The sequence below is a fragment of the Oncorhynchus masou genome, chromosome 24 (assembly GCF_036934945.1).
Source record: "Oncorhynchus masou masou isolate Uvic2021 chromosome 24, UVic_Omas_1.1, whole genome shotgun sequence".
Classification (NCBI taxonomy): domain Eukaryota; kingdom Metazoa; phylum Chordata; class Actinopteri; order Salmoniformes; family Salmonidae; genus Oncorhynchus; species Oncorhynchus masou.
In genome coordinates this window covers 63,145,906-63,164,049 of record NC_088235.1, presented here as the reverse complement: position 1 = coordinate 63,164,049, position 18,144 = coordinate 63,145,906, and the positions used below count along the sequence as shown (strand labels likewise).

The window sequence follows — 18,144 nt, the reverse complement described above, 5'->3', positions numbered from 1 at the left end:
TTTGTCAAGTAGCCCATATGCTCGCTGGCTTCTCTCGCCTTCAATGCTACGGACGGCAACAATGTCATACTCGTTTGAACCAGACAGCATCAGACAGATGGCCTACACGTAGAGGCAGAGGGGCGCTGTTTCGCTCGCTCGGATGCTTTCTCCTGTGAGATACATTCAACCTCTTGCGAATTGAAGGAACATTATGAAACACTGGGACGAAATATACATTTTTGTAGGGGTTTTTTTTTCTCCATTTTTGGTTGCCCTTGGCATCCATGCATACAAGCCACTGATTAGCGCTGTATCCCAAGCATGTCTTCAACCCACATCCTTGATCTGTTAGTCCAAACACCTTTTTCCATTGAGCAAGCAGCAAGGATATGGGCACGTAGCCTCCTGCTTCCTTTCCTTTTAGTCTCTCATGTGATTTAATCAGCAGGCTTCTTTGGTTTGACTGAGGCACCATCCCACCCTTAGCAAAGTGGTCAAACGAGGATTATTCCCTTCCTTTGCTAACAAATATGTTACCCAAATAGCCTATCACATACAAGTGAACATTTACCCAGCAGTAATTACCTTACATCGTATTATTATTATTTTTTAAGGGTGAAATCTACATTTTTGTATTTCTTTTTCATAATAATCTTCTCACTGACAGGCTGACAACAAAATACCAAGAAGAGATGGATCAGTGAACAGTGGGCTATTTGGAGGGGCAAAGGAAGTGCAATCTTGTTATGACTCCCTCGGACAGTTATAACACTGTTATAAACTATGGAGCTGCACGTACTGAAAGTAACAGTAAAAAAAATGATTATACCGACTCGCCATATAATAAAACACTTTTGGATAGTATACTCAAGCCGTGTCTCTGTCGTGTAGGCTAAACGGGGCAATGAGCAATTCATCCGTTCTGGGAGGCTACTCTGTCGTACAGCTCCCGCTCAACTCTGCGTAATCCCCGGATGAAGCTGTCATGGCTGCCATTCGCTGAGCTGTCAAGCCTACAAAAACAAAGGTAAAAGCCAACTGAAGTCTCGAATTATGTCGTCGTTGTCAATCATATCGGAGTTTTACTCAGCGGTAAATACATTTTGGTTGAGCTACATTGATGATATTAACTTTTTTTGTCGTGCAATTTTTCGGTGCACTTTGTCACAACCTAAGCTCTTCGTGTGTATTTAATTCAAATCAGTCAATTGGCAAATCAGCCAGCCGTTCGAAAGCTCACACTTCAGAGCGAATGTTTTACAACGCAGTGAGGTGATGATGAGTGATGGTCGAAGCAAAAATCGGAATTGCTTTCAAACAACAAATTAAACGCGTTTGTTTGTTACATGTTAATGAACCTTCTCAGTGTGTTTGTTTTGGTCAAGTCAAATAGCACAATAGAAATGGCTGACAGCTTTGACCTGATGCAAAGTTGACATTCTGTAATACATTTTCTTGCGGCCAGCAACCAATTTAGCGTATAATATTTTCTTCTACGGAGACCTATTGGGATATAATTTGAACAGGTGTGCTTTAGCATATAATCTTTTCTTCGACTGAGATCCATTACAAATGCAATTTTTTTTGTCAGATTTGGTGGATTATGGCAAGTCCTTTGGTCAGTCACATTGAGAAATGTACATGGCACATCATTTGAGTAAAATATTATGGAGTAAGACATTTCCACTATAGTAAATGAATCTGCAACAGGTGGATAAGGTTGACCCATGCTGTTGGTTATGTTGTGAGAACATGCACTACTCAGGCAATACACCAAGTAGGTAGGCTGCAGAGTAGTTTTGCATTTTGAATATTGTAGGCTACAAGCCTTATAGTGAAGACTACTGCACTACAAGAGTTTGCACTAATGTGCACTTATTGACTGTGGTAATAAAACACAGCATCATTCTTGTATAAATGATTGCAGATCAGGATCATTTTATCCCTATTTCAAAAATACATCCTAATATGGTATTTTCTCAGGTCTGATCTCTGTAGACTAGATTCCGAGGGGATATTTGCATATATTTGATGGTTGCCGGTTTATAGACCAGGAAATTGTTAAATTGGTGAATGTTTTGTGCTGGGCTATTTACGTATCTCCTCTCAAAAATATAAAACCAAGTTAAATCAATATGGTTGACTGTTTATGTTTTTTTTTACAATGAGGTCAGAAGTTCATTGTCTATAATGAATGTCTGGCTTGCAATCAATTGATGATTGTTTCTTTTAACTCTGTTACAGAGGCCTGAATTGATATGGATCCAGCACGCGCTGAATTAGATGTCCCTGCTGGAGGTAATATAAAAGTTGTCGAGGATGACAGAAACTGGAACAAACGACTCCGTCTCAGGAAAGCTGCCGTTCAGCCCCCAGCCATGCAAAGTAAAGATAAGCATGAGCCAAAGAAGATAACAGAGGACATGGAGAAAAGCACAGAGCAGACGTATTTGAAGAAGACGCCCCTTAAAGTTCAAGAGGGTCAACATGTGACAAAGGTTTCTGGAAATATACTTGGGTTTAGATGCTCTGAATGCAAGGACAGCACAGTATTCAGCCCTAATGACTTACTGGGGCACTTTCAGGAGACTCACCCAGGAAGCCAACCAATTTTTCCTTGTGACATGTGCAGTTTTATTACACATGAATTCTCCCACCTTAAAGTCCACCAATTAGGCCACAGAGACACTTTTGTCAGCTGCAACATATGCAATGACAATGTCCAGCACACCCTCTTGCAGCTCACCACACATTTAAGCATGCACCACAGCTTGAACGGCCACTACTGTTGTGAGAAGTGCAAGTTCTCCACAAGAGATGTAGGAGCATTTTTGGAGCACCTGTATCTACATAACATTGCGCCGCAAGCAGGTTCTGCTGACCAGGATTTGATGAGACATCTCATGGCCAAAACAGCACAATTCCGCTTCAGTTGCCAGTTCTGTGACTATAAATCTCATCGAAAATATATCATCACAAGGCACATGGCCACCATTCATGGTGAAGAGAAGAGCCAGAAAAACAAGCCGAAAATTAAAGATGTTGGTCCTAAAACAGTAGATAACTCATCTCCAAGACTGAAGCACACAGTGACGAGTACAGTGAGGGAAAATAACTGGATGTCACAAGGCTGTCTTTCTCTGCCGGGGGAAGGATTCCTGGATAAATATTGCAGATTGTCAAATCCAGAGAGGGCTTTGGAGGAGACGAAGCAATTTTTAGAGAAGTCTGTGGCTGCTGAAACAGGTGGGCAGACATGGAACGAAGCTCTTAAGACTGTACTTTCAAATGTGCCCCAAGCCATCACTTCCTTTTCAAACTCAGAAAACTGCATGATATCCAATCCTGGATTCACAAACACAGACAAAGACCTCACTGTCCTCATGCTCAAAAACAAGATTTCAGTTCCTCCGGATGTCACTACTGAAGCCATTGGTTTCAAAATGGTGGAAGGCAAAAAACATTTGGTTCTCAAGGTTACACCAGCAGCAAAGCAAGAGACCTCTGACACAACAAAGACGTCATTGTGTGTCACTGAGCAGGAATCGGAGAAGATTGCTTGTCAAACTAGTGCTGGGGACTCCAATGCAAACGGATACCAATCAAATTCAACTATCCCCCCAAAGACCAGGCCACCCAGTTGTCCAGAATCATTCTCGATACAAAATGATATTGACACTATTTCAACCCTAAAGTTAGTGAAATATGATCAAACTCAAGAAAATAGAGAGAACCAGGAAACAAGGGTTGGCCAGGAACACCTGAGACATGACGCAGAACCCAAAGATGTGAATCACTGTGAAGATACGGCAGAGGACATGAAAGTGCCGAAGTTGACAGTGGAGAAAAGTGAGAAAAAGCTAAAATCCTTTCCTGAAGCTCTGTGCTCTTCCAAGACTATGTGGGATAAAAAAAGGTGGAGAACGAAAGTGGTCAGCCCTAAAACTGTAGAGAAAAAATCATCACCAGCATTAAAGCTCCTCCTGAAGAAGAACCCAGTTAAGGAAATGCAGTGGATGTCACAAGGTCCTCTTCCCCTGTTAGGAGGAGGTTTGCTGAGCAATTCCCACAGACTTGAGCACCCACAGAAAACTTTGGAGGAGACGCAGAAATTTCTTAAAAGAGCACTGTCAACGGAAAATGGCAAAAAGAAACATACCAAGTCCAAAGTGGTCACACAGTCGTCAAAGTCAGAGGGAGACTTTATTCCAAACCTTGGACATTTCAGCCCCAGAGTTAACAACCTTGGTGCCCTCATGGTAAAAAATAAGATTTTAGTTCCTCCCAATTGCACTACAGAGGCCATGGGTTTCAAAATGGTGGACGGCAAAAAGCATTTGGTTCTTAAGGTTACACAATCAGACAAAACAGAGACATCCTTGCATTCTGTTGAGACAAAGGAAGACAACACTCTATCTGAAAGTTGCACTATGAGCCAGAACAGTTTAGTTGTTTTCGAGAAAAGTCAGCCAAGTTCTAAAATCCCTCCAAGCACCATAACAAAGAGTAACCTAGAATATCATTTTGAAAATGTGGAGCTTCCAAACACTAATGTCAGTTCTGAAAACAGAGAAGGAATGAACAATGGCATGGATTCTCATGTCCTAGGTGGCCAACATTGTCCAAGGGTAGGCCTACCTCATGTATCTAATGGAGCCAAATCAGATGGAAATTATTTGGACCAGATAACGGAAGATAAGCCTGACCTGGAAGGGGTTGGAACTACAGAAACTCAGGTCCTCATGGTGTCTTCCTCCCCTATACTCAATTACCTTACTTCCCCACAAGGTAATCAACACTATCTTGCTGAAGTTAATTAAATCTGATTTGTTAATTGTATTTCCCTTATTGACTTCTGATTGTCTTGCATGATTCTGTCCATGCCACTCTATGTTGTATGGATAGACATTATTGTAGCAGTTTACTTTCCTTTTTACTGAACTAATTGGGATTTGTTCTCTTTTTGAATATTTCAACAGGTATAACAAACTGGTCAGAGATTCCAGTCCACACTCCAGATGTTTATTCTCAGGACTTCCCTCCCAATACCACACTAAGAGATGGAGGAAAACAGGAGGTATTTGACAGGATTTGCCTCTCACCACAGCAAAACAAACAGACAGTCAGAGGAAAGAGGCAGAGCGAACTGTCCACAGAGGACTCCCTTGAGCCCCTCTCAAAAGCCAATAAACCCTCCAGCAAAGTTGTGGAAGAAAAAGAGGCTTCACCAGCAGCGGCGCATCACTGGGAGCCAGGCCCTAGAGATGTGGAGAGGACCCTGAAGCTATTGCCATTAAGTCCCACTCAACTCATTACACGTCCAAGGGGAGACCAGCCTGTTGTAGTGCTAAATCACCCAGACACAGACATTCCCGAGGTTACAAATATCATGGAAACAGTCCACAGGTACAAAGGGGAGGTCCAAAAAGTTTTGTTGTCTCGAAAAACATTGAAGGCCTTTGCAGGCATGGGTTGTAATATGTTTAGGGCAAATGCCCCAACGAATGCCTCTGTCTTTCATCAACGTATGTGGCCTGAGAGCAGAGTGAAAGAGAGATTCATCTTGAAATTGAAGCTGAAAAAGATGAGCAGAAAGAAGTACAAAGTGGTGAATGCAATCTCTCACAGCACTGAGCCTCCATTACGATTTAGCTGCTGGTTTTGTGGCCGAGTCTTCAGTGATCAGGAGGTCTGGATTGGACATGGCCAGCGCCATCTGATGGAATCTACTAAAGAGTGGGATAAGCTGAAATGTGAAAAGTCATAATGCAATCTACACTGGATTCAAAGTTGAGAAAGGTGCTCCTACACAAAAGCAATGGACAGAAAATATGAAATTAATTTCACTGTCTTATTAGAGAATAATGTTGATAATGATGACAAAATAATAGTGTACAAAATCTATGTAACAACATGAGTTCTTTGAAAATACAGGGCTCTAACACTCAGGTAAAATTTGCATTATTTTTTATGTTAATTTTTTTCATTTGCTCATATCTAAGTATTTAATTTGAAACCTACTTATGTTTCAGTGCTACCATCGTTTTAGATAGGATGCAATCTATTTGTTGTTTCAGTTATGTCTAACCAACATGCAATGCTATACAAGTTGATGTAAGTACATTGTCATAGGGACTCTTTCACAGAACACTGTAATAAGGACACGAATGAGCCATATTCCTAAAGCTCTAAACATGAACATATAACATTATACAGGTATGTATAGTGTGTGTCATATGATTATAGTTTTTGGAGGGGATGGCAGGTTTCCTATGTTACTAGGCTTTATCAACATTTATTGAAAAGCTATATTATTTGACATTTTATTTCAGATTTTCAGATGTACATTGTGTTTTATCCCCCCCCCCACACACACACACACACACAATCCCTGTTAAGGCCCATAGAAAATAGGGAATGTTTTTGTTTGAATGCATACAGTACAGTATGTACCAAAAATATTAATGGTTTTGAATATAGTAGTATCCATATGTGGGGCACATTTTGTTAAGTTAGTCCTGCACTAGTAGCAGGAGTAGTCCAAAGTATTCACCTTTTTATAATTTAACGAAATCCATAGTATGTTATAGGATGACTGATGGCATGTCTGCATATAGCCTAACAATGCTGGTTTTACATGCAAAATATTGTTTTTCTGAAAGAAATTCCTATTGTGACTTGAAATTCTTATGTTTTTTAATAGGATTATGAACAGACAGTGACTATTTCTTCCCATTATCTCACTTTATGAAGCTTATGACAATATTGATATGCATGTTACTGTATGTTTCCTTATGTTCTGAAAGTGTCCATGGAAAGGAATACTTTTAGTTAGTCAGCACAGGACCATTGGTCAAATGGACCCAAATCATAAATACACATAGCACATCTTTCTGACCATACCCTTTCTGCTTGCACACGTCAGCATTAGTCATCCACCATGTATTTCTGCATTTAAACAGATACTTGTCAAAGTGTCTCTCCACATCACAATCACAGTGCATCATTGTAATGGTGCGTATGTTCAGCAGCCCCTCTAGGCATATCTTTCTCTCTCTCTCTCTCTCTCTGGCATGGATGAATTTATAGGACTACCTGGTTTGGAATAGTAGTCAGGGAAAGAGGTACAATTTTGACTTAAGAAATATTTGTTTTTCTCCAAGTGCCTGACCTTTACACAATGAATATGTATTTATCTTGATACACACCTGGTAGCATTATGTGTTGTACAGATCAATAAATACAAATAGTTTGACAATCTATGTGTGATTATTGAATATGTATGTAAGTTGGGTAACAATTAAGAAAGGAAAGGTATATCAATCATTTTGAGTTAATGAACACAACTAAAGAATATAGTATAAAACTCAATGCTGCAGATATTTTTTTTTTCTATTGGTGTTGCTTTCCAGCATCATACACCATTCACACTTACTGTAGTTACTTTCTATTTATAATATTTCTACAATATTTTATTCTTTAAGAATACATCATGGCACTATTCGAGGGGCCATGTTTGGTTGGTAGAAAAGACCCCATAGAATGCAAAATGTTCAACACACGTTTGAAAATGTACACACATGAACTATTTTACTGAATTGGCACAAAACCAGTCCCGGAAACATGACCCTAGGCAACAGCATTGACTAGGGTCCGGTAATCATGACGGACTGACTTAGTACATTTCGAAAAGATGGAAAAAAATTGTTCCAGGAGGGTCCTCTTCAGACAGGCACCTCTCCCATCAAATCACGATTCAAAGTTTGCAGGTAAAACCTTTGCAGTGGTTTTAGTGAAGGTAGTTGATGCAATCTAGCCAATTACCAAATGCACTCGTTAAAAATAACCTCTGTGATCTTCATCTTGATAGCTTCTATTTTGTGGCCGGGGGATGTTGGCAGGGAGAGAAGGCAGTGATGTCATTCCTCTATGTCCAACGGACGTTATATGACGTACAGACGTGTTAAGCTGGTGCATTGGTACATTGCCAAAAGCAACCAGTCTGTCTAGAGCACATTACAGTAAGTCAATTTCATTCTGGTCTTGCTTGGAAAGCCATGACTGGGTGAATGTGACCGAACTAATCCAACTGTTTCTCACAAAACCTGAACAGATGGTCAGTAATTTCAAACTGAGAGCAGCATCAAGTTGCCTGATGACTTGCACTCGACGCACTGATTTGGAATGTGACTCCCAAGTCCGAACCTTAAATCCCTGATGATCCATAGGACTAGTTAGGATCTAGTGAGGCCTAAGGATTCACAGCATAGCACAATTTGGTAGAGTCCTTGGAGTTACTCTGGCTGTCAATCAGTACCAAGGGGTTCCTCTGATGGTTCTCAATGATGTGGGAAACACTGGTGAAACGCTGAGGGAATACAATAAGAGGTGTCAGGCCTTCAGGTTAGGAATCAGGCCATCTATATTTCATGGATATCAGAAAATTGTTTTGTAGCCCATCAAGATGAGATGTTGTCTACCTCCTCTCCTTTCTTCTCCCTCCCGAGTGCGTATCGCTGCGATGCTTGGATGTAGCGCACTGGGATGTTGTAGACTCTACTGTTGTAAAACACCACTAAAGTGTATGGCTGCTGTGTGTCCTGACCAGAGCTCTTCCTTATGAGGAAGGACCCATCCTGAAACAAAGGAGATGCACAGTACAGTCAGCGGGAGCAATCCAAGTCTCATTCTTATCCTAACACCTGTGATTTAGTTGATTAAAACAATGCAAGTTGATCTGAAGAGTATGTTTAATTGTCTGTATTCATGTGAGTGAGACTCGCCTTATTTGAGCGAACCAAGGCATCCTCAGCTGTCTTACGGTCACAGGTGCTGGCATACCAGGGTTTCTTCAAGACATCTGTCCCCTACAACAACCACAAAAATACAGAAACAAGGAAGTGTGTTTAAAGTCAAGTCCATGTGGCCTTAATATGCTTTGCAGTTTTCGCAAACTTTAATAGTGTATTCATCCATGCATTGTGCATGCCATCACCAGTATTTTGAGCCACGTTGTGGTATGTTATAAATAAAATAGTGACATTTAGGTCAACTTTTTATCACCTCTTCAGCATCTGTTAACTCATTTTCATCTGTGGGTACAGTTCCTCTATCAGGTTCTGGGAATTAGAAAACAGTTGTTTTTTTTAAGTTTAAAAAAATACTAATTTAGTGTTGTATAGACAGCAGAATCCATTCACAGAATAAATGTTTGCTGTGTTGTGTCACTGTCAGGGTCGAGGTTATGGTCATTTGCCTGTGGCCGTTTGCATATCATTTATAATCAACATGACTCTCTCAGACCTGTACTTACTGTGAGAGGTAAACATCTGTGGCAGAGGAATCCTGCAGTAGAGAAAAGAAGAACATTCCGGAATAATTTATATTGGCCTTGACGCATGTCGGTTTGTGCTGTCTTGCTAACTCTGCAAGACAGTACACACAGATCTGGGGCCAGGCTATAAAGAGATATCTGCTCGGCGCAAAATAGAGAGATTTCTTATGAAGTCATGATGTTTCTTACTTGGCACACTTGTATTCAGAGGGTTGGGGTGTGGCCGTGAGTTTCTGGTTAATGTGCCTCGTGGCCAGTGCTGTGCCTGTGGAAAAGCAGATATAGCAAGAGAGTGTGTTACAGTGGTCTACTATTATGCAAGTGGATGACTACATAAACACTTTCTGGATTTAACAATTTAACAATTTACAGCAATACAGTTCATTGAATTGTGTGTTTTATTTACTGTAACGCATTTCATAGGCATAAAAGGTTATGCAATCAAAACAGTTTAGGAATAGGTAACTACCTTCATTTCCACCAGATGCAATATCTAGCCTCTGAAAAAAGACAAACATGATCACCCTGCACCAAATCCCATAGAATTAAAAATTTCACACTTTGTTTTTTTCCCAAAATATATTTTTGAGTTTCCCCTACCGGTCTAAAGTATGGCCTCAATGGCGTCCTAAAATAGAGAGGATTATGTGAGTTATGTCATCCCTGAAACCAGACTTTTCCGGTGCTCTTCTAAGTGAACGAGCAGCCAGCAATGAACAGAAAATATGATATATAATTTTAGTGAGTGACACGTACGTCTCTCTGGGCATTGGTTTGGGAAGTGCAGGCAGGGGCTTTTGCTCAGACGCTGTACTGCCAGCTAGGAGAACAGAGATGACATACAGTAAATTCACACATATAAAGTAAGTTCTGTTAAGTAACACAATGTTAAGTTATTTTATGCTCTTTTACAATCTTTTAACTTCCATTCATTGTAATGTATGTTGTGTTGTGTCTAATGTACAGTGCCTTCAGAAAGTATTCACACCCCTTGACTTTTTCCACATTTAGTTGTGTTACAAGGTGGGATTCAAATTGATTAAAATGTCATTTTTTTGTCAAAGATCTACACAAAATACTCTGTAATGTCAAAATGGAAGAAAAAATAATAAAATATGAAAAATACACACAAATATAACTTGATTACATAAGTTTTCAACCCCTTGAGTCAATACATGCTGGAATCACCTTTGGCAGCGATTATAGCAGTCTTTCTAGGTAAGTCTATAAGAGTTTTGCACACCTGGATTGTACAGTATTTGCACATTATTCTTTTCAAGCGTTGTCAAGTTGGTTGTTGATCATTGCTAGACAGCCATTTTCAAGTCTTGCCATAGATTTTCAAGCCGATTTGTTTAAAATTCACTGCTCGACTGAGGGACCTTACATATAATTGTATGTGCGAGGTACAGAGATGAGGTAGTCATTCTAAAATCAGGTTAAACACTGTTACGCACACAGTGAGTCCATGCAACTGACTAATGTTCCATTTTTGTTTTGCATCTGGCAATCCACTAGATGGCACAATTAGCCAATTGAAGTAACTACCAACAAAGTACATCAAATATTTTGGAGGATATGGAACAATGCTCTTCCTTAATAGTTGCCTGTTTTCTTTTAGAATGTATTATTGCCACATTAATGTTTGAAGGTTTAGTCATTTGGCTGATGGTAGTAATATGGATGAATACATACTTAATTCTGGATTGCAGGCTTCATATACAGCATCATCTATGGGCTCCTGGACCTGGATGACAATAACAAAAAAATGGTTAACGATTCCAATGCTGATAATATCCAATCTTTACTGTTCTATTACTATCTCATCAAAGAAAGTATTTGGGGTCAGGTACAATGTCCAGAGTCTCTTTGGTACAGTAGAACTTACTGGGATTGGATGACAACTCTTCATGTGCATTCTGGAGAGAGAAGAGAACATATGAATTATTCATGTCAGTGTGGCAACGAAACAGAAGAAAACGACCTCATGTTTATTAAATAGTTTATCGTTCAATTGCAGTCATGCATAAAATTCATGTTTCCTGGTCTCCAGAAGAAGTTGTAGTCATTGTTAGCACCTTGGGCTGGCTCTAGGGGGCAAACTCTGTCTAGGGACTTTGAGGAGTGTGGAAGGTCTGTAAAAAATAAAAATAAAATTTAAAAAAGCTGTCATTTTTGTGTCTTTTTCCAATAAATAGATATTTAGATACTGTATTTCTGTCAGAGGAAATGTTGATCCCATTTGACCCGGTCTGAAAAGTGCTTCCGTCCCTGAACCAGAACTGACCTGCTCACTGGGGGAGGAGAGTTTTCCTTTAGATGAAAGAGAACATGGGACACATCAAGCATAGTCCTACAGTCATTAACTATACTATTAATTGTAATGTATTAGCCCTTGGTTATCAAACCTACCTCCATGTCAGGGACTTCATACACATCTGAAAAACAAAACAAAAAGACTAAGCCTCAAAATATCTAACTCAGTCAGGCACATTAAGCACAATAAATGAGATGTGTAGAAGTCTGTTGAAATTCAATCAATCCCCACAAACAATTCCATATATTCAGTGCCCCTGCTGAGATGCAGATACATACCTGGGCTATTTGAGCGCTCTGGCACAGTCTTGGACATTGAAGGACTGCTCGTTATTGGTTTGCCTCTTCCATGCATCAGACGGTCTGAAGGGAGGTTTACATGTGGATTGTATGTTGACATTAAGGTGTCTTGGTAACTTTTGTCTGACGATGATTGGCAATAGATAAAAATGTGCAATGGTTTCATGACACCTGTATGTTGAAGATATGATAATTTAGGAACATAGTGTACATAGTGTCTGATTCATTTATTGGGACAGCTTACTAGCAGGTGATTCCTCTGTGGGGTTTATATAGTTGTCTTCATCGTCACTTTCTGGGTCGACATAGTCTTCCTAAAGACAACGATCATACAACGTGACATGAAAAAGTACGAGGCAAATAATGTGTCAATATGCTGTCATGAAAACAGAAAACAATTCTTGTTTTGCCTAACAACTTCACATTACTTCATCATAGTCCTGCTGGTTGGGTTTAGGGGGCAGTGATGGTGACGGTGATGGTTTGGTGGTTTTTGGAGGCAGGACGGGCTTTCTGGGGGAGGGGCTTCCCGGCCTGCTGCGGCAGCTGTCTGGAAAAGAGAAGCAAAAGCAGAAACAGGACATCAGGATTTGCATAACGCTACAACACGTGGTCATTGCGGCGCTCTGTGTCGGTCACGGTCCACTGACTACCCACTGGGCACATACTGGTTGAATCGACGCTGTTCCACGTCATTTCAAGAGGTCACTCAGAAATATTATCAGCCGTTTCCTTCATGCATGCAAGCATGTAGATAGAGGATAGAGTAGTCTTGAATAGCCAGGCATGGTATTCTTTCATTTGTTACCTAGAAGCTTGGCATGCATGGCTGCATGATGGGTAGTTGTGTGTGTGTGTACTGTGTGTGTATGTGTTAGAGAGAGACTAAGGAAAGGGAAAGGGGGATACCTAGTCAGATACCTAGTCACAGAAATGTGTCTTCCACATTGAAAGTAGTAGTTTTGTGTGGTTGTGCGTGTGGGTGAGTGAGTGCCTGCGTGTGTGCAGAGTGGACGAGATCTCACCTATGTATTCCCCCCTGGGAAAGGAGGCAGACGAGGTGGAGGGGAAGACTCTCTGACAGGGAGGAGGCTCATAGCTGTCATCCTTCTCCTCTTGAGGGAACTCATAAGTGTCACTGTCCTGCAACATCATGATATCGTTAAGATGCTCAGTCCCACAGCTTTGGTTGATGTAAAGTCTAAACACTGTACAGCTGCTGACGTGAGTCAAACGTCTGTGGGAGCACTGTCAGATGCAAGTTTATATTAGAAGCATTTCTCTAACATGTTAGTGTTTTAGAATCAATACAGCATGTGGATTGAACTCACAAACTCTTTTTCAGACCACTGTTCTTCCTCCACGTCATTACCTGTAAAGATAAATATTAAATGAGGGCCCCACAGTATGAGATGCAAAGTCATTGGAAATTACAGCATTGGGAAGACATGCATCATAGCTTCTGAAATCATATTCTGAACATATTGCTGCAAAAATATTGCTGATCATTGTCCCCAAAAACAAACTATTGTCACTATTATATACACTAGTTCAAGGGCCACATTGTGAGACATGTAGATAGGTCTTACCTTGATAGTCTTTTACGGGTAGTTTTGGAGATGACTTGTTTTGAAATCTACAGTACAGACAGACCAGTTAGGAGTAAAAGCCAAAGTTTTAGAAACAAGAATGGACTTAACTATTTTTAGACATTCAACTTTGGGCCTGAAGAGTGATTGTACACATTAACGTTACCCCTCCCAGTTCTGTGTAATATCACCTCCTCATTCTGAAACCTATGCCATTTCTTCATTATCTATTACTGAATTCTTGAATTCTACAGCATGTTTACGTATACAGTTGTGTGCCAGCGGCTCCGTTTCAAGGAGGGAGAGAGAGAGAGTAAAGCCACCTGTCTGTACATGTTTCTCTGTTTGTCTATTTTCAGATTGAATAAAGAGGAATAGTCACTTATCACCAAGGTTACTGTAGTAAACTAAAACTGAAACTAAAACCAATCATGAAAAAACTATTTAGTAAACTGAAATAAAATAATGAACAAACCTGTAAAGAAAACTGTACTGGAACTATTATCTTGCAGGTTAATGTAGCCAGGTGAATGCGATATTTCGATCAGGCATAGCTTGTGCATTACTATCACTAGCTATCACTAGTTAACCTGCAAAAAAATCTTCTTGGTAGCTAATTTGATTCTTCTTACAAAAGTTGAAAAGCTTTGGATTGGGTTAAAGATGGGCAAGATACGTTTCCACCAAACTTTTTGTCTCGGAGCTATTCCCTTTAACTCCAAGCCACATTGAAATTTACTTTAGAATTTCCACCTAACCTAAAATGTATGACATATATTTTTATACAATTAAAACTAGCAAATCAGCTCTCAAAACTAAATGAAACTAAACTCAATTCCAAGTCAAAACCCCAAAACTAAACAAAATAAAAACTAGTTAAAAAACTTGAATAACCTTGTTTATCACCACAAAAGAAACGTTGAAGAAATTATACCATGTGGGTGCACTGCACTCTCAGCTGAACTGAGCTGAACTGAGCTGTATTTCCAATGCCATACATACCGTAGTTCTGTTCTTATTCCCACATATAGAGATGCTGGAATCTCATTCCCCTCATATACTGCATTTCAGATAAATGCCTCTACCTCGTCAGTGTAGTGTATAACTCAATATAATGAACTAGGGGCACAACTGGTGTCCTTGCAAACTTGTGGGTAACAGAGAGTAGTGTTAAGCAATGCTCTCTGTTTAAGGAGTGTCAAACATTTATTTTTGATCATCTGACCTTCTCAGCCTGTTTAGGATGCTGCCATCATTCTTCTTGATATCCTGGACCATCTTCTGAAGCTGGCTGGAAGACGCGTTTAAAGCTTCTCATTAAAGGTATCATATTCCACAAAAATCATGCAGTGTTCATAAACGTAATACGGTACATAACTGTTAATACCATTTGGAGACAATAGCACGTGCTAGACAAAATGTTACAGCACACACATACGGTGCATTCGGAAAGTATTCAGACCCCTTCCCCTTTTCCACATTTTGTTACATTACAGCCTTATTCTAAAATTGGATTAAATACATTTCTTCCCTCATTAATCTACACATAATACCCCATAATGACAACGCGAAAACAGGTTTTTAGATATGTTTGCAAATGTATTAAACTTAAAAAACAGAAGTACCTTATTTACACAATTATTCAGACCCTGTACTATGAGACTTGAAATTGAGCTCTGGTGCATCCTGTTTCCATTGATCATCCTTGAGATGTTTCTACAACTTATTGGAGCACCTGTGGTAAATTCAATTGATTGGACATGGTTTGGAAAGGTACACACCTGTCTACATAAGGTCCCACAGTTGGCAGTGCATGTCCGAGCAACAACTAAGCCATGAGGTCAAAGGAATTGTCCGTAGAGCTCCGAGACAGAATTGTGTCGAGGCACAGACCTGGGGAAGGGTACCAAAAAATGTCTGCAGCATTGGAGGTCCCCAAGAACAGAGTGGCCTCCATCATTCTTGTGGCCTACCCTCAAGTGGCCTACCCTCCATACAATGACGGGTAGGCCGCCATTTTAAATAATAATTTGTTCTTAACTGACTTGCCTAGTTAAATAAAGGTTAAATAAATAACAATAAAATTCTTAAATTGAATAAGTTTGGAACCACCAAGACTCTTCCTAGTGCTGGCCACCCGGCCAAACTGAACAATCGGAGGAGAAGGGCCTTTGTCAGGGAGGTTAGCAAGAACCTGTCATTCTGACAGAGCTCCAGAAGGACAACCATCTCTGCAGCACTCCACCAATCAGGCCTTTATGGTAGAGTGGCCAGAAGGAAGGCACCCAAAAGGCACCTAAAGGACTATCAGACCATGATAAATAAGATTCTCTGGTCTGATGTAACCAAGATTGAACTCTTTGGCCTGAATGCCAAGCTTCACGTCTGGAGTAAACCTAGCACCATCCCTACAGTGAATCTTGGTGGTGGCAGCATCATGCTGTGAGGATGTTTTTCAGCGGCAGGGACTGAGAGACTAGTCAGGATCGAGGGAAAGATGGACGGAGCAAAGTACCTCAGGACCTCAGACTGGGGGCGAAGGTTCACCTTCCAACAGGACAACGACCCTAAGCACACAGCCAAGACAATGCTGGAGTGGCATCTCTAAATGTCCTTGCGTGGCCCAGCCACGAACATCTCTGGAGAGACCTGAAAATAGCTGTGCAGCAATGCTCTCTATCCAACCTGACAGAGCTTGAGAGGATCTGCAGAGAAAAAATGGGAGAAACTCCCCAAATATAGGTGTGCCAAGCTTGTAGAGTCATACCCAAGAAGACCTGAGGCTGTAATTGCTGCCAAAGTTGCTTCAACAAAGGGTCTAAATAATTATGCAAATGGAATATTTCCGTTTTTCATTACTCCCACCGGGGGTACTTGACCTATCCACAGGGTGTACTTGAGAAGACTCATGAGACCATAGGCTTTCTGGTAAAATGCACTTGAAGGGGTACTTCAAGGGTATTCTGGGCAGAGCTGAATGTACTTGATGGTACAGTAACCGAAAAAAGGTTGAGAACCACCGGAGCAGCTGATACAATAGTAGAGACCACTTATGGAATGTATCACTTCTTACCTTACACTAGATGGCAGCATGAAGCTATTTCTAAATTCTAAATCCCGTTTTTTGCTTTGTCGTTATGGGGTATTGTGTGAAGATTGAACAATTGAATGCATTTTAGTATAAGGCTGTAACGTAACAAAATGTGGGAAAAGTCAAGGGGTCTGATATGTGTATTTGTGTGTGTTTATATGGCATGGTCTAAATATATGGCTCTGGCAAAAACCGTAGTTGCAGTCTTTCAGAGTCAACATTCCATGTTGGCTAGCACTTGGAGGTGAAGATTCACACCCATACACCCTCAGACTCACTCAATCACCGAAGCCTGCATGCAAGTACAGATTGAGAGCACGAGGGAGACAGGTGTGAGACGTGTAATTACAGTAACATCCACATGAGTCAGTCTTCTCTTACCACATTCCCTCTCACTTTAGATGTTGTTTTATGTAACAGCCAGCCAGAGCCATCAGAAATAAACTGTTTTTTGCTTAAACACATTTTTTTTTTTACTGTTTAACTTAATCTGGATGCAACATTGGATGGAATAGTTGCTGTGGCCTACAATAAGGTACAGAGAAAAAATTGTCTGGTAAATGTATTATTGTGAGCATTGCAGAAAACAGATGTACAGTACAACTGGTTTGAACTTAGTGTACACAATTATTGATTTACAGTAGGCTTTTACTTGCCAGTTGCCACTGCGCCATCTATAGAAATAGGTCATCATTGAATAATAGGCAGAATTTAAATTGTAAAAAAAGAACATAACATATTTCCCAGTGCTACAAATATATTGACCAACATAATATTGCATACAAACATGGGTATCTCTTACCGAAGTTTTGCACTTGCAGGAGCTGTGAACTTGTTCAGTGTATCCATATCTTAATGAGTAAATTGACCCGAGAGGCCACCTGCTGCGTCTAGCTACTATCCAGCTCAATGTTGGCGTTGTGAATGAACTCACTGGCTGCCTGCCTAAAATGTCATCATAGCTGTGGGAAAATAATAATACCTCTGCAAGAGCAAGCACTTCTCCTTTCCACTGCTTGAGTTTGGTCATGAAGACAATTCTGTTTTCAGTGTAATTTGGATTTACACAATGACATTCCCACCACCCAACATGGCAGATTAGAAAGATAAATATTGCACCTGCTGTGACAATACTCTTACCAGCCAGCACAGTAAACAGAGAGGGGAGCCTTTACTGACATTTGTCAATTGTCCAAGAGATGGAAATACACAGAGGTTGCTAAAATACACTAAAAAACATCATCCAAAGCCACTGTTGAAACGCTGCCTGATGCTTTTGCTGTGCAATATACAGGCTCAGTCTGTTGGGCAGTCAGGAACATTTTTCAATAAGGGTTCTAGTCAGGATTTACGCTGTATTTTTAAGTGGTATTAGGCTCAATTTGCATTGGAGCATACAGTATAATTAGCAAATGACATGGGTTGACTGTGCACTCTAGTTAATCAATGACACAACAAAAAAAGCTCACATTCCTATTTCCAGGGGTCTAAATTGTTACAATATTCTGTTTCTTTTTGTGGGGTCATGTGTT

The 18,144-nt window shown here is 40.3% G+C and overlaps 2 protein-coding genes across 5 annotated transcripts; one reads left to right on the top strand and one right to left on the bottom strand.

Moving 5' to 3' along the window:
- Nucleotides 1–854: 854 nt before the first annotated feature.
- Nucleotides 855–7,240, top strand: LOC135512446 (zinc finger protein 518A-like). Of its 3 annotated transcripts, none has more exons than XM_064934477.1 (3): nt 855–1,009; nt 2,227–4,770; nt 4,962–7,240. In XM_064934477.1, the coding sequence occupies exons 2-3, from the start codon at nt 2,241–2,243 to the stop codon at nt 5,747–5,749; spliced, it is 3,318 nt and encodes a 1,105-aa protein (XP_064790549.1). In that variant the 5' UTR covers nt 855–1,009; nt 2,227–2,240; the 3' UTR covers nt 5,750–7,240. The 3 variants fall into 3 exon arrangements, with proteins under 3 accessions (XP_064790549.1, XP_064790550.1, XP_064790551.1); XM_064934478.1 differs by lacking the exon at nt 855–1,009 and adding an exon at nt 1,028–1,074; XM_064934479.1 differs by lacking the exon at nt 855–1,009 and adding an exon at nt 1,094–1,508.
- Nucleotides 7,211–17,518, bottom strand: LOC135512447 (B-cell linker protein-like). 2 transcript variants are annotated; one of them, XM_064934480.1, is made up of 22 exons: nt 17,415–17,518; nt 14,747–14,812; nt 13,522–13,568; nt 13,264–13,304; nt 12,958–13,075; nt 12,361–12,482; nt 12,177–12,246; nt 11,912–11,995; nt 11,729–11,754; nt 11,604–11,629; nt 11,395–11,451; nt 11,205–11,235; nt 11,012–11,063; nt 10,073–10,136; nt 9,917–9,944; nt 9,786–9,816; nt 9,506–9,581; nt 9,296–9,327; nt 9,046–9,101; nt 8,766–8,849; nt 8,463–8,618; nt 7,211–8,350 (listed from the first exon to the last, which is right to left on the bottom strand). In XM_064934480.1, the coding sequence occupies exons 1-22, from the start codon at nt 17,459–17,461 to the stop codon at nt 8,234–8,236; spliced, it is 1,431 nt and encodes a 476-aa protein (XP_064790552.1). In that variant the 5' UTR covers nt 17,462–17,518; the 3' UTR covers nt 7,211–8,233. The 2 variants fall into 2 exon arrangements, with proteins under 2 accessions (XP_064790552.1, XP_064790553.1); XM_064934481.1 differs by having other exon boundaries at nt 14,747–16,904; nt 17,415–17,501.
- Between the last annotated feature and the right edge of the window lie 626 nt (nt 17,519–18,144).

Coding starts and splice junctions, on each gene's coding strand:
- LOC135512447 (XM_064934480.1), bottom strand. CDS start 17,461: ATGGATACACTGAACAAGTTCACAGCTCCTGCAAGTGCAAAACTTCG. Junction 11,064..11,204: donor AGAGTTGTCATCCAATCCCA/GTAAGTTCTACT, acceptor ATTGTCATCCAG/GTCCAGGAGCCCATAGATGA. Junction 8,850..9,045: donor AGTTAACAGATGCTGAAGAG/GTGATAAAAAGT, acceptor TGGTTGTTGTAG/GGGACAGATGTCTTGAAGAA.
- LOC135512446 (XM_064934477.1), top strand. CDS start 2,241: ATGGATCCAGCACGCGCTGAATTAGATGTCCCTGCTGGAGGTAATATA. Junction 4,771..4,961: donor TTACCTTACTTCCCCACAAG/GTAATCAACACT, acceptor ATATTTCAACAG/GTATAACAAACTGGTCAGAG.